At 41.6% G+C, this 15,780-nt stretch overlaps 1 protein-coding gene across 1 annotated transcript; it reads right to left on the reverse strand.

The window, feature by feature from the left end:
- Positions 1 to 7,808: 7,808 nt before the first annotated feature.
- On the reverse strand, positions 7,809 to 15,282 carry ing1 (inhibitor of growth family member 1). Its single transcript, XM_003218725.3, has 2 exons — positions 14,605 to 15,282; positions 7,809 to 9,593 (listed from the first exon to the last, which is right to left on the reverse strand). The coding sequence occupies exons 1-2, from the start codon at positions 14,747 to 14,749 to the stop codon at positions 8,890 to 8,892; spliced, it is 849 nt and encodes a 282-aa protein (XP_003218773.1). The 5' UTR covers positions 14,750 to 15,282; the 3' UTR covers positions 7,809 to 8,889.
- Positions 15,283 to 15,780: the final 498 nt, after the last annotated feature.

The raw sequence follows: 15,780 nt of genomic DNA on the forward strand, positions 1-15,780 counted from the left end.
CACTTGGACTCTCTCTAAAATTTGGAAATCGAAGGAGAAAAATCTGCAATAAAAGCCTTTCCGGAAATCAGTCTAAGAATATCAGACTAGCTCTTCTAAATCGAGATAGTACAATGCAGTTGTGCTAATTAATCTAACTTCTAATATTCTGGTTTGGTACAAAAATTATTATTATTAGAGTAACATAACATTTTTACCCAATTACTAGAGAAGTTATAGAATTGTGGTAGATCAGATTAGGATGTATCTGGAATATATTCGATGTATGGAGAAGGTTAAAAAAGCTGCTTATGTCCTCAGTTTCTCCTCACTCACTATAATGTTTGATAAACAGGAGCAAAAAAATTTAGAAAATATGTTGGTATGAGTGAATGCCAATTTAACTGAGATAGAATTTTTCATTTAAAGCAGGAGACATTAAATCATAAACAACAATACTCAAGGAAATGTTACCTCTCTGCCATCCAGTCTTCTAATGTATGCAAATGAGACACATACTTAAAAGATTACTAAAACTGTATGTTCCACTTTGAGCTAAAATGAAATGTAAAACCCCGATTTAAACTGGGCAAATGAAAAGAAGACTGTTAAATACTACTAAACCAAGACCTAAACCTAGGCAAATATCTATTGTAACAAACATAGAAACTAAAAATATCAGGGGAGATACAGTACTCACAGAGTTTGGAACAGACTCTTTTGTTCACCAAATTTTTTTATTCCCTAAAAAAGACAGCATGTGGGCACGGGGAGGGGGCAGATAAATCAAAGTATAAGAAAAATCTGTAGGGGGCTGAACAAGTTGGAGAAAACCTGACACTGTCTTTCTTACCTCATCAAGACAGAAACCCTCTGGAAGCTGTTAAGAAAATGCATGACTTCCTACCAAAGGCTGACTGTTCTAGAAAGCAGGGCCAAGGATCTTTGTCCTACATCTACCATATGTACAGTGTTCCTTCACTTGTTGCGGGGGTTATGTTCCAGGACCACCCGCAATAAGTGAAAATCCATGAAATAGGGACACTATATTTATTATATGTGTGGAGGAGAGCAAACTACAGACCACTTACTACAATGCAGTTTGTACTTTATTTTAGTAGTTACAATATACAGTACACCAGCAGAGAAGAAGAATGGAAGCTAAATAACCCTTTTTTATTTCCCACTCTTCCCCACCCTCCCCCCTCTCCCTTTATTTCTCCCTTCCCTCCTTCCAAAATCCTTTGCACACTGCAAAAAGCCACAAAACAGCGAAAATACTGCGATAAATGTGTACATTAATATTAATTGAAAACTCGTGAAACAGTGAGGGAGCAAAAAGTGAACCGCGAAGTAGATGTATTTAGTTTTGTCCTAGTGACTTCAGGTGCTATAGAATTAATGTAGTTTGACTCCATTTTAAGTACCATGGCTCAATGCATTGGAATCCTGGTGGGTGTGTTTTCACAAGGCCCTTAGCCTTCTCTACCAAAGAGTACTGGTGTCCACCAAATGACAAACCCAGGATTTCATAGGATTTCATAGGATTTCATATGGACCTTAAAGTGGAATCAAACTGCACTAATACTACACGGCGGATGCACCCTTCCTCTCTGCCCCACCAGCCACAGTGGGCATCAGCGGCCCTTCATACCTCTGGGTACCTTTAACTTGGTAGTTAGAGTAGCAGAAATGAAAGCTGATGTTCCATGAAATATAAACTGCAAAATGAATGTTTCCAAGTCATATCAGATCTTGGGAAAGTATGTTTTTCAAGCTCTAAATTCCAATCAGTTGTATAGCTTCCACATCTTTGAGGTGGAAGCTAAAATGGAGATATCCAGATGACTCTCTTATTATAGCACTAATTCCTCCATAAATATTTCTCAAGGACCTTCCCTGTGTCCAAAATAATCTCTCTGTATTTATAACTAGAGATTTCTCCCCCAAATGTTCTGACATTTTGTTCAGAGTTTCTTTGTTAGAGTGTTTTGAATGCTTTTCCATTTCCTGAATCCAAGTCCATCTATATGTAACCTATATATTTTAATGTTTTCCCTAAAAAAAGAAAGGACAGCGTGATGGCCAGCATCAATTCCCCAAGAGCAAAAATGTATTCTTGGAAAATTCTGTTTAATCAGTTCTTGTGGCTTTCTAATATAAGCTAAGATTAGGCCAAATGTTATTTTAAAAGCTAATCATAAACATACGTCGGAAAACTATAAAATAACATTAACTGAAATTTATTTTGGCAACCGTCAAATCCTAAATGTAACTGTGAAACATTGTAAAGTTCACAGTGTTTGTGATTACACTGTAATGCTGAGAATATGCAAATGTTGATGTGTTGCTGAGAACATAGTTGTTAGTATCAGTGCATCTCAGTAATAGAAATATGCATCATTTTGAAAGGTTTACAGCTACAAAACTGGTATTTAATGCTGCTTTTATCTTTATTCCTGTTATTTTTATACCTGCCTTTATATCAGCATGTTCAGTATTTCTATTGAAGATAACGATAGAAGAAATATAAAAGGATTCCATGACCATATTGCAAAATTCAAACAGATGTTTATTTCTCTGATGTTTTGACACAATTCAAATCAGCACCCTAGTAAAAGCTAGGCTTTGCTATCAGTGCCTAAAAAGGATGCAAACAGGAGGGAATGGCATTTCTAGGGATCTGTAAATTCTGTATTACAATAACTTATTTTGCTGGACAGGAGGGAATGGCATTTCTAGGGATCTATAAATTCTGTATTCCAGCAACTTATTTTGTTGAACTTTTTCTAATTTGATGAGGATGTAGCTCTTTCCGTGGGGGACTATCTGTGCAAGCTATCATGAAGAATTATCAACAGCACACACATACTGAAATGAAAAAAGGAAGTACAATAGTTGCATGCCATGCCCAACACTGAAAGTGGAGGCTGCGGGTGCGGGAGCTTTGTCTATCCATGAGGCAGAGCATACACACAAACAAGAATAATAGAATCATAGAATAGTAGAGTTGGAAGAGACCTCATGGGCCATCCAGTGCAACCCCTGCTAAGAAGCAGGAAATCGCATTCAGAGCACTCTGAGTCCCTAAGCTCAGAGACTTACCTTGTCAAGCTTCCTCCCAAATGTACATTATGCACATCTGTGTGTGTAGAGAACTCCTCTTTGTAACACAAAACTTCAATCCATTTCAAATAGGAAGATATTGGTAGTTCTAGCTGTAGGTTAATCCCCTTCCCAAAACCACTCCTTTGCTTGAATGCACATAGGGACCCATTCCTGCATGACAGTGTGTTGGACTGCATGGCCCTTGTGATCTCTTCCAACTTTTATCATTCTATGAACTGCTATCTAGACTTCATGCTATTATAATGTTCATGCACCATCCTCTTCCCTGATTCTTTTGGACTGAATAAATCAAAGTAATAATTAGACAGCTGGTAGGAATCCAAAGTTCTTCCAAACACTTCTTAGAATACATTGGAATACTAGATACTAAGAGACTCATTTTTCTATCAAAGGTTTACCTCCAAGAAGATATTCCATGCTTGTATTATTTGGAGTTGGATTGTGAATCTCTTTTATATATCGCCTTTGGACCATAATATCCCTAGGGTAGCTTGGTCAAAATTAGAAAATTAGTAGGTGTGATTCAGATTTAGGTGTATGTAATAGTGGTGACAGAAGTGCCTCCAACTTCCATTGGCAGCACAGTCATGAGACCTGGCTGAATGGGGTAAACTGTGCGACAAAGTCTGTCAAAATGGGGTGGGGTACCTTCTGTTTATCCAAAACACACCCCGGATCCAATCACATAATTTAACAAAACACAAAATGCACAGCATGTAGAGCAAGAAACTGTATGTAGAACAAATCCAACACAATCAGCATTGGTGCTCCAAAGAGGTAACTTACATTTCGTTACCTGTGGCAGATCTAATACCATTAAGATCCTTACTGAAGCTAGTTGTTTGATTCTTTTGATGAGAATGTAGAATCTCATAGAACTCAGAGGCTCATGTCAAACACAAAACATTCCACTCAGAAACCGGGTGTTACGGTTGCAAAGTGGTGGGCTTCCTTTTACAATATTAGTGTGGTCCCATATACCCATTTGCTGGTTTTCTCATGGCACTGATGGAATGCCTTAGAGAAGTAAAAGATCTCTGCTGCTCTTGTATATGGTTAATCAGACTCTTGGAAAAACCTAATTTACTTCGTAGGCTGTAATGAGACCGAAATGCTGTTTTGAGATATAAAAAAGGAAAGAAATAGTTACTGATATCTATAAGGACATCTCCTATGCCAGTGTAAGTAATTTATGGAATGTAAATTTAATTAATTATATAAAACATCTTATTCCTGTTGAATGTGTTGCCCAAAACATATTTTATAATTTATTTATTTACAGTATTTATATTCTGTCCTTCTCACCCAGAAGAGGACTCAGGACAGATCACAATGCACATATACATGGCAAACATTCAATACCATTAGACATATGACATACAGACAGACAAAGAGGCAATTTAACATTTTCCAGCTTCTGGCTTCATGAGGGTATGCTCAATTCCGGCCACAGGGGGAGCTGCTCCTTCATCATCCACTTGTGACACCGAGTCCTTGATAGAGTGCTTCCTCATTCTTCCACATGCTGCTGGAAGTTTTTATGGCATCTTAAATTAGTTAAATTAGCCTCCCCGCATAAAGCGGTACCTAAACTTTCTACCTGACAAATGCAACTGACTTTTGAATTGCTTAGGTCAACAACGAAATAGGCTATTAATGGTCGAGGGCTCAATCCGACCTGGGCTGGCTTCGAACTCATGACCTCTCAGTTGCTAGTGATTTATTGCATCTGGCTACTAACCAGCTGCACCACATATGGGACATTGAATCAAAGAGTATATTTTCAGTTAAAGTAATAGGTCTTCTCTAAAGAAAAATGCAAAAGATTGATGCATCTATCTTCATTTGCTCTTTGGAGATTCAGTAGAATTCACATCTATTTTAGGCTCTTCTTTATGATTGCCATTATGCTACCAGTGATTTTCTTACTCTATGAGGATCAATTTGAGTTTTCAAGTGAGATTGGGAAAAACTTCAGATATCCTGTGGTTACTTTTACAGTCATTTAATTTCCCAGAGCTAAAAACATCCAATGACAGTAGAGTACAGTCAGGTTTGGGAGAGTATCCCCTAGCAATAATCAGCATAAATATCGAGTTTATGCTTTGGTCTGATTTCTGCTACATTATCTTTATGCAGTAGTACCGTTACCTTAATACAGTAGAGTTCCGGTTATTCGACATAAACGGGCGGGCCGAATGTCGAATAATCAGAACTGATGGATAATAGGGAAGCCCTATTATCCCTCCTGGCAATCTGGTTTAGGGAAGTGCCCCGTGCGCATTGCTGCCTAGCAATGCTCACGGGGCGCTTCCCAAGGGCCTGGCACGTCGGATAATACAGACGGTTGGATAACCGGAAGTCGGTTAACTCTACTCTACTGTATTTATTTTCAAGATCCTGGTAAGATGGGTATCTCAGCAGTATTCTCTCATGATACTATTATAATAATACAGGAATGTACTGTTGCAAATCGCCATCATAGTAAAACAAATTGTCAAGAAGTCAGAATAGAAAGATTATTTGGGTTTCTGTTTCCTGGCTGAAAAAATGGAAGAATACTATGGCTATGAGATTTTTCAGTTTTTACCTGATATTTGCTCATCCTAAAGCATTTTGGAAAATTTTTCTGCCTAGAAATACATATTGAGGTTTTTTTGCATAAAAACTGTGGTGGGATTGCAAAAAGTAAAATAAAATAAAATAAGTTATGTATTCTTGTGTAAGGTTGCAGTTTTTTTACATAAAAAAGCTATTATATAGTAAAAAACACAAAACCCTGCAGTAATGCAGTAAAAGAAGCAGCCTTATGGTTTACTGTGCAAGATTATTAGGGGGTTTGTGTGTTTGTTTTGGGTTTCTGTTTTCACTGAAAACAGCAATCTTGCACAAAAAAAAACTGTCTGGAAAATGGGATCTATTTTTTTTGTACAAAACACTACCATTTTGATGCATCCCCTTTTAATTCAGTCAGAATATTTTCCTAAAATGTCAGAATGGGAATATTGGGTGAGAAATGAACATAAATGTTTATCTCCAGCGGAGAGGAAACTATGCAAATAATTTGTCCCCCATTGCGAGAATGAAAATAATAGCGACTATATCTTGAACAAAAAACGTTTTAATTTCCAAATAAATCCAGGAAGTGGCTGTATTACAAGTTGAGACAGGAAAGAATTTAAAAATATATCACAAAGGTCAGGAAGGAAAATAAGTATGGCACGGAGAATATAAAATGTTATAAAATCAAAGAATATCATAGAGTTTTATATTTGCAAGGAGAAACAAAAAAATTAGATACGTAAAATTATTAGAATAGATTCCAATCGGATAAACTGTATCTGGTCCTAAATGTGACTGAGCATGTGAAAATTATGAAGTTGCAGTGAAGCAATAAAAAGAGTAAAGCTGGAAATGCTCCATAACCAGATGGACTATCTGCGGTATATTGCATGAAATTTAAAGATGAGTTGTTTCAAGCCTTAAGGTGCTGCGTAATGGGGTTATCAGAAAATGGTGGATGCCAGTCTTAGAAAGATGTCTGTATTATAAGGATTCATAAAGATACAAACAATGACAATAAGATATTAATTACTGTTTTGGAAAGCAGATTGAGGAAACAATTTCCCTGAATATTGAGGAACAAGCCAGATCTCCCTTGATATACAAAAGGGAACTAGACATGGTTATTCCCTCCATCTTTATCTCAGATTTTACAGATGGACATCAGACAAGATGGCAGAATCTGGAAATAGGCAAAGAAACCCAGTAACAATGTAAGTCAAGGGCTTACATAAATGGTCTTATGATAATTATACCAAATCTATTGGACTCAATGAAGTCTCTTTTGGGGAAAAGGGTGTTTGGGACAAGTTCTTGAATTAAAATCAATTGTGATAAAACAGTTAACTAAACTAAACAGATAACTAAAAAGTATGACTTCAGAAAATAATTTAACTGCTCTTTCCAATTTTAAAGTGAGGGTACAAAGGGATTAAATATATTTCATGTTATTGTTTTAGAATTGTGCTTTGGTTTCATTTCAGCTATATATTCATTCTTTTTTTTCTTTTGTTCTTTCTTCAATTGTTTTGATTGTTAGCTTCCTTTGTTAAACTTAATTATACATATATTTTAGAGAACAAAAATACTCATATATTTCTGTCTCTGGACGAAGAGCTAGCAGTGTATTAAAAAAAAGCATTACTGAAATTGTAATTTAACAATAGAAAACAACATGTTCCGGTCCAGGTTACAGTTTGTTGATACTCTGGGTGACAGCAAGAAGTGGCTAAAATATGATTCTTCTACTACATGTGAATTGAAGCAAAACTGAAAGAAAACTAAACCAGGAATATATACAGGCTCTATTGACTATGGAAGAAGGAAAATCACATTCAACATTACTGGACAAGAAAGATTTTGAAACAAGTGGCAGCAGACGCAATGAAAGCCAAGCAAAATGATGACTATTTGGCGTTAGGAAAGGAGCAATACACCAGCAGGACTTAGAAACATATGTGTATATATTTGTACAGGAATATTTTTTATTATTATCACAACTATAATGCACCAAATGCTGCCTAATTGTTGCAAAGGAATTGTAAAGTAAGAGCGAGCCACTGCACACAAGTGTAAAATAAAAGACATATGAAAACAGAATGAGGAGGAAAAGGGAAAGCAAGCACATACAAACAAGATTATCCAACTTGTTTAATTTATTCTTTATTATCACTGCTGTACAGTTTTCATACATACAGAAGAAAATGCATATTGGCTACACCATGGCATGTGGATGCATTTCCAATTATAATACAATTAAGTGCAACTCCACTTGAAAATGTACATTTTTACAACTTATACAAAGTAAAGACTGCTACTCTATTATCTGTGACAGTATAAAGCTTTGATTTATGTTAAGTTCCATTACTAAACGCCTTCCTGGTTAAATACAAAATATACTAAATCATTTTAAAAGGCCCTTGTGGTACTTGGCCAATATATAAAATATGCTGTGTAAAATTTAACCTCTTGCATTTTTAAAAAATAAGCTTGTAGCTGTAGTTAAACGTATTATTGAGCTGCTAGACGGACACACTTAACAGGAGCCATACTGTAGGTTCTTACATGCTACTGCACATCAGAGGAATTTTGTGCCCTGATCTAAACATATCCCTTAGAAATAAGTCTCACTGCAAGCAATGAAGCTTAGTTCTTAGCAGAAGTTTAAAAGAAGGCAAAAGGTTTTTGAAACGGTTGTGTTTGAAACACAGACTTTCCTCCTGATAAGTTAAATACACTTAAGCCCAGTAAAGCTAATGCTCTTTTTGAGGGATAATAGAGTGGTCATTTATGTTTAGGATAAATTTGTGATGTACTGCTGCTTTATTCAAACAGACCATAGAACAATTTGCTGGAAAGAAAAACAGCATTCCACTATAAAGAAAACTGGAATGCTATCCAAGATATGTTGACTATCTACATTTTCATGGGCAGTCTTACCAACGAGTACAGGCAGATTTTTCACAAGATGAAGCCAAACATTACATGTTAACTCTTATTAATTCACTGTATGCTTTTGCCGACATACTGTTTTCTTGTTAACTGCCATATCAAAGGGGGAAAAAACCCAAACATTTCCTTATTGCCACCCCTATTACAAGAATGGTTTGATTTGTAACCTTCTTTAAAAATATACATTTTACAATCCTAGTACCTCAACAAAAAGTGAGACAGAATAAATAAATGTTTTAATGGCCCTATTCTCCTCTGATTTGAAAACTACCTGTTGTAAGCCCTTTCTTTTTTAGATTTTTCCAGTGCTTTGTCCATCGTTTTCTCATTTTCTCCTCTACATTTGGGACAGTACCACTTGCCCTTTGGTTTATGATTGAGTCCCACACATGAGAAGTGAAACCATTCGATTGGGCACTCGTCGTTATCACAGCCTATCATTTCTCCATAGGAGACCTGGTTACAGAGACAGTAAGTCGGCTCATTGGGGTCGATAGGGAGATCTGCTGGGGAAGCCTCCCTCTCTGCTTTGGCTTTAGACCTCTTCTTTTTCTTGGAGGTTTTCGCTTTCTTTTCCTTTGGAGTTCCTGAGGTGATATCGTCATGATCATGATTATTAGAAGCATTCTCACGGTTCTCATTATTTCTTTGCCTCCTGGATCTTTTGTTGTTTGGCTTCTCGGCCTGAATGATTGTCTCGTTCTTTGACTTGTCTTGATTAGCCTTGCCACTGTTTCCAGTGGTGTCATTTGTCTCTTGGCAAGTCTCAAACAGTTCTCCATGACTGTCAAGTTGCCTAGTTCTGTTCTCCACCAGTTCTACCATTTGGCTGACAATCTGAATCTTTTCATCCCCCAGTTCCTGACTTCGGATCAACGATCTCTGTATACAGTGCAAAACCCTTCTCTTTTGTACTGCATCAGTCTCTCGTTTGAATTTTTCATAATAATCATCCAGTTCTTTGAGGATCTCTGTGGAAGAAGAAGATATGATATTTGTTAGCCTTGTATAGAACATAGCAGAGCTCCCCCCAAGTCAGAGATTTAATGAAAGGGAAATGTCTCACAACTTCTCACAATCTAACTGAAGCTGTGGTTTTAAATACCAGTACAGCTGCCTGGTAGCAAGGTGTACTCATATATACTGTCCTGCTCTCTTAGGAATGTACTTGCACCTTGTATCTCTAGTCCACATCATTTAAAGCAGGGCTTCTTATAATACCATTACAGATTAAAAGATAACACAAATTCAACATTTCCTGGTTTATTTTATCAAGATTAGAACCTTGCAGTTACAAATGCTCAGCCCCTAGGTCATCAGATAGTACTCTGTTCTCTGCACCTCATCCATTTCCCTGGCCCTATTGTATGTCATTTTGCACTATCCCTTGCCTGGCCCTTTTTTAGCCTGATCACATCAATTTTTGTAATTTATGGTTATTGGTTTTTGTTGAACAGTCTGATGGAGCCTTAATGCTGCTGTTTTTCTTTTATGCATAAGTGTGATTATATGAGATTGTTGTGTTTTACAATGTTTTATTTTATTTTAGTGGTGGTTTTGTTTTAATGGATTGTTTGCTTTTATGTCTGTTGGACTTTCTGTCTTATATGTAAGCTGCTTTGAGTCCCTTCAGGAAGATGGTGGCGGGGTACAAAAATAAAATAATAATAATTATTATTTAGTCCAGTGGCTTCTTAAACTTTTCCATTTGCGATCCCTTTCAGACTGAGAAAGATCTGAGGTATAGAGATAAATAAAATAGGTATAAAAGTCAAATCTTTACAGATAACAAGTCAACATTTGCAAGATTTGCTAAACAGGCATTTTCCTTTTTTACGAAATACAGCTGAAGCATCTTCTGCACTGTAAACACTGCACAACAGATTCCTGTAAATATCTACTACAGCCACTAGGTGATGTTCAGAAATTTTTTTACTGTTGCCAATTTTTGGGATCCCGACATAGAATTATGGGGACTCCAGCTTGATTAGCATTGAATGTCTTTGCAGCTTCAAAGTCTGGTTTATTCCTGCCTGAGGGAATCCTTTGTTGGAAGGTATTAGCTGGCCCTGACTGTTTCTTGTCTGGAATGTCCCTGTCTTTTGAGTGTTGTTCTTTATTTACTGTCCTGATTTTAGAGTTTTTAAAATACTGGTAGCCAGATTTTGTTCATTTTCATAGTTTCCTCCTTTCTGTTGAAATTGTCCACATGTTTGTGGATTTCAATGGCTTCTGACATGGTTGTGAGAGTGGTCCAGCATTTCTGTGTTCTCAAAGAGTATGTCGTGTCCAGGTTGGTTCATCAGGTGCTCTGCTCTGGCTGACTTCTCTGGCTGAATTAGTTTGCAGTTCCTTGATTCCTGTTTGGGCAATGCTGCGTTTGTAGACTTGTCCACAGCTGCATGGTCTATGGTAGACTCCTGCAGAGGTGAGAGGATCCCTCTTGTCCAGACATGAATCAATCAGAGCCAGCTAACACCTCCCAACAAAGGATTCCCCGGGCAGTAAACAGCCACACCTTGAAAGTGAAAGGGTATTCAATGCTAATCAACGTGGCCAATTGCAACATTCACACTTGCCTTAAACAGACAAGAGTTCTTTCTCCCGACCTGTACTTCCCACAGATATATAAACCCCACTTGACTAGTTTCCAACAGACATCACAACCTCTGAGGATGCCTGCCACAGATGCAGGCAAAACGTGAGGAGAGAATGTTTCTGGAACATGGCCATAAAGCTCGGAAAACCCACAGCAACCCAGCGATTCCGCCCATTAAAGCCTTCGACAGCTCCTTCCTTTTCGTGGCTGGCTAAGAGGGGGTTAAACAAGTGTCGCTTGGCGCGTAGAAAGCCACGCCTGCAGGCCGCCCTCTTCCTTCCTTCACAACCACGACACGTAGAGGAGCCCCCTCCTGCGCGCACTCTGGCAGCCCCAACAGACTGGCGAGGGATGACACTCGCCCCTCCCATTAACGGTCACAGTCAGTCGCGCGGCCAAAGGGGCGGGGCTACGCCGGAGGAGAGGCTGCTTCTCCCCCCTCCCCTCCAGTCACAATTCCAGGAGGCGGAGCCATGCTTCAGGAGCGGGAATGGAAAATGAGGCGCCCCGCCCCTTGGCCAAGAGGGGGCCCTCTCCTCGCGTAGGCATTGGAAGAGGCGCCTGCTCGTCACTCCTACCAGTTGGCCTTCAGCCCATCGGGGAACGCCTGCCTTCGTCCCGCCTCCTCCACAGTCCAAGAGGAGGCCCCTCCTCTTCCCTCCCGCAGGACGCCTTTTTGGGCTCCATTGTTCTTAGAAAGGAAGTGGCGCGTTAGAGTGTGAGCGTGTGTGCGTTTTCCTCCCTTTTACATCCGTCTTCAACCGAAACGCCAGGACCCGAGTCTATCCAGCTACCCAATCAACTTCTGAGAACTCCACCCAGAACCTGCCTCCGTCGGAAGCGACCAATCAGGAGACATAACGACGCCAATAAGCCCACCCTCTGCCTCAACAGCATTCCCACCAATCACAAGGGAAAGCCCCAAACGAATCTCCGCCTTTTTTTGTATCAACATGCCAATCAGGTGTGGAAAGTAGAATGACGGGCAGCCCTCCTTTTTCACTTCGAGCTGTCAGTCACGGCGAGCTGCTAACGCTTCCTGCAACGAGGGGAGCCAATCCTTCGCCGAACAGCCGACGGGGCAGTTCGAACTATTACAACAAAGTGTTGTCGAGGGCTTCCATGGCCGGAATCACTGGGTTGCTGTGAGTTTTCCGGGCTGTATGACCATGTTCCAAAAGCATTCTTTCCTGACGTTTTAGCCCGCATCTATGGCAGGCATCCTCAAAGGTTGTGAGGTATATTGGAAACCAGGCATGGGAGGTGTGTTTATGGAAGGTTCAGGGTGGGCGAAAAATTTCTTGCCTGTTCGCGGCAAGTGTTGTGAATTAATCACATTGATTAGCATTGCAGCTTCAAGGCCTGGCTGATTCCTGTCTTGGGGAATCCTTTGTTGGGAGGTGTTAGCTGGCCCTTGCCTAGTTTCCAACAAACCTGATAACCTCTGAAGGTGCCTGCCATAGATGTGGGCGAAACGTCAGGAAGGAATGCTTCTGGAACATGGTCATACAGCTCGGAAAACTCACAGCAACCTATTACAACAAACCTCCCCCTGCTGCTTCCCTTCCGCCCCCTCCCACCATTCGGGTTCGTCAACGTCACTGGAAGGCCGAATCATTGAGCAAGGGGGCGTGGCCATGAGGGAAGCTCAGCCAATAACGGCACGCGAGGGGCGGGGCCAGCACAATAGGGTAATGACGCTAGGCTATAAAAGGGGCTGTGACGGCGCCTTTTACTCTCTTTTCTAGAGCTCCCTCCCTTTAGCGCAGTCGAGTGCTTACAGCGGGTTGAAATGCCCGCCCTTGTCCTTTCACAGTGTCCCCCCCCCCCCCTCCGCCCTGCCTAACTCCCTCGAACATTCACACCCTCAACTTAATACGTATCCAGCTCCCCTGGTTTCCTCAGTTCCCTTCACAACATAGGAAAACTCCCAGGTCTTGAGGCACAGCACACTTGGCTGCTTCCCCTCATAATAACCGTTGAGGGGAGAAAAGGGGGGCAAGCCGAGCGTGTGGACGGTGTCACCTCTACAGAGGAACACTTTCCTCCTCTAGCTCCCTTCAACTCCTTTCCCCTCAAGTGACAAAGGACCTTCTCCCCCAGCAAGGCCACCATTTATTTCCCCGGTTGGGGAAGGGAGGGCCAAGCACAGGAGCAGCAAAATACGAGTTTCATGAGGGAGGGAAAGAAGAAGAGAATTGAGGAGGGAGGGAGAGACTCGTCAAGCAAACAGCACATCCCCAACCCACACACTATTTATATAATATCTCTTTCCCTCACCACTTTCCCCCACCATTTGGGAGGGTTTGGAAACCCAAATCCCATTGAAAAACACAAAAGAAGAAGAGGGGGCGACGGCAACAAGCCCGGCCCCCCTTTGCCCCCACTCTCAAGCTGCCTTCCCTTACGAGCAAGGCTCTGCTGCTACTACCAGCCATTGCTAGCAAAACCCCTCGGTGTGCTGTGAGGGAAAGCGGGGAAAGGAAGAGGAGCCGTCCTTGCTTTCAGAAACACTCTCAGGAGGGAAGGAAAAGAAACCACCACCCCATGCATGCGTCCCGGTGCCCTCGCCCCTCTCCTCTGCTCCTACTGTTTTGCCCAGCAATTTAGAATAATCATAATGATGATGCAAAACAATAAAAGAAGTCCTTGCTGAACAAGAAGCGAAGACCTTTTGTTGTTCCAGCCCCAAGAGGGAGGGGAGAAAAACGAGAAGGGGAAAAAAGGGCTGTAGCTGCAGAGCAAACCCCTTCTCCACTCCTTGGGAATCAATCTCTCTTTCCAAATTAATACAAAAGCTTTAGAGATTGGGATTGGAAAGAGAGAGAGAGGAAAGACAGTCACATAAAGGGGCTGTAGCTAGCTGCAGAGCAACGCAAACCCCCTTCTACTCCTTAGAAATCAATCTCTCTTTCCAAATTAATACAAAAGCTATAGAGACTGGGATTGGAAGGAGAGAGAGAGAAGGAGGAAAGACAGTCACATAAAGGACTGTAGCAAGCTGCAGAGCAAAGCAAACCCTCTTCTCTACTCCTTGGGAAATCAACCTCTCTTTCCCCCTCCAAATTAATACAAAAGCTTTCGAGATTGGGAGAGGGAAGGAGAGAGAGGGAGGAAACACAGGGCCCTTCCACACAGCCCTATATCCCAGAACATCAAGGCAGAAATGTCTGTTTTGAACTGAGTCCACACTGCCATATATTCCACTTCAAAGCAGATACTGTGGGATTTTCTGCCTTGATATTCTGGGATATGGGGCTGTGTGGAAGGGCCCACAGTCACATAAAGGAGATCATCACCTCTGCATTAAAAAGAAAGGCAATCTCTGTGTAGCTTCTTTCTCTACTCTGGCATATATAAAGGAGAGCAAGCACTTTCTTTACCTTGGTATTTGGCGTCGATTTCCCTCATCAGGGAGACGTTTCTCTGCAGATCGAAGGGCAGGGATTCGATGGAGTCCATGTAATCTTCCACATAGTTGGCCAAATGGAGCTGCTCCCCACCGTTTGCAGGGTTCAACATTTTCATCCGGACGGAAATAATAAAGAGATTGCGTGTGTGTCTCTCTCCTTTCTCCTCGCCCCACTAAAAAGGCGAGTTTTCCTCTCCCCTCTTCTCAAGCCCAGCACCTCAATGGCAGCCGCCCCTCGAGCCCTCCGATCTGAGCCAAAATCAGAAGCAGGAGAAGCTACATTGGAGTCTTTTCTTCTTCTCAGATCAGGCACAGTCGGCGAGTCAGTCCCTCCTACAGCTGATTGAATGGCTGTCGTTGACTGTAGGAACAATCAGAGGGATTTGTGTCGGGGAGGGAGGGAGGGAGGCGAGGAGGGAGCTCTTAAAAAGCCACACAGAGATACAATCGGAAACGGAGGAAAGAAACACCCGGCGAAAAAGGACACAAAAAAGAGTGGAGTGGAGCCGCTCTTGTTCCGCCCGCGATGTTATTAATGCAGCCTTTCTCTGTCTCTCTCTCTCTCTCTCTCTTTCTACGCCGCACTTGATCCAACGTGGAAAACCCAAATACCAGTTTCAAACACTTGGGAAACATTCAGCCCCGCCGCCCAGTGCGCATGCGCAACCCATCCCCGGTTCCCCCCTCCTCCTCCCTCTCCCCCCGCCCGCCCGGAACCGCGCTCAATGTGGTGCGGCAAAGACAAGCCAGGCTCTTCAACTAACACACTGAGCAAGGTTCGCGAGGCCGTTTGAAAGGAGCGCGGCTGAGCCCCGTGTTGTGTGTGTGCACGCGCGCGTGTGCTGAGAGGCCCCATGCGAAAGGAGCGCGGCTGAGCCCCGTGTGTGTGTGTGTTGTGAGGAGAAACTCTGGGCGAGCCTCTCTCAGGGTGAAAGCGGGTCGCCATGAACTTCGGAGTTGTTACTTCGCAACCTGCGGTTCCTTTATTCCCACAACAAAGGCGTATAATGAGGGCGCTTCCTTTCGTGCCGCCTCCCCACTTCGCAGGACTTTTCAACCGAGAGCCCTGGCACTTCCTCCCTTTCCCCTCCTTGAAACTAACCACCCGAGCAACTGCATCCATAATTGTGAGCCAGGAAAGGCAGCT

The sequence above is a fragment of the Anolis carolinensis genome, chromosome 3 (assembly GCF_035594765.1).
Source record: "Anolis carolinensis isolate JA03-04 chromosome 3, rAnoCar3.1.pri, whole genome shotgun sequence".
Lineage (NCBI taxonomy): Eukaryota > Metazoa > Chordata > Lepidosauria > Squamata > Dactyloidae > Anolis > Anolis carolinensis.

What these genes read in the sequence shown, in the direction of transcription:
- ing1 (XM_003218725.3), bottom strand. Translation starts at nt 14,749, where the DNA reads ATGAAAATGTTGAACCCTGCAAACGGTGGGGAGCAGCTCCATTTGGCC. An exon ending in AATCGACGCCAAATACCAAG is followed by an intron (nt 9,594 to 14,604) that starts GTAAAGAAAGTG and finishes CTTCTTCCACAG; the next exon opens with AGATCCTCAAAGAACTGGAT.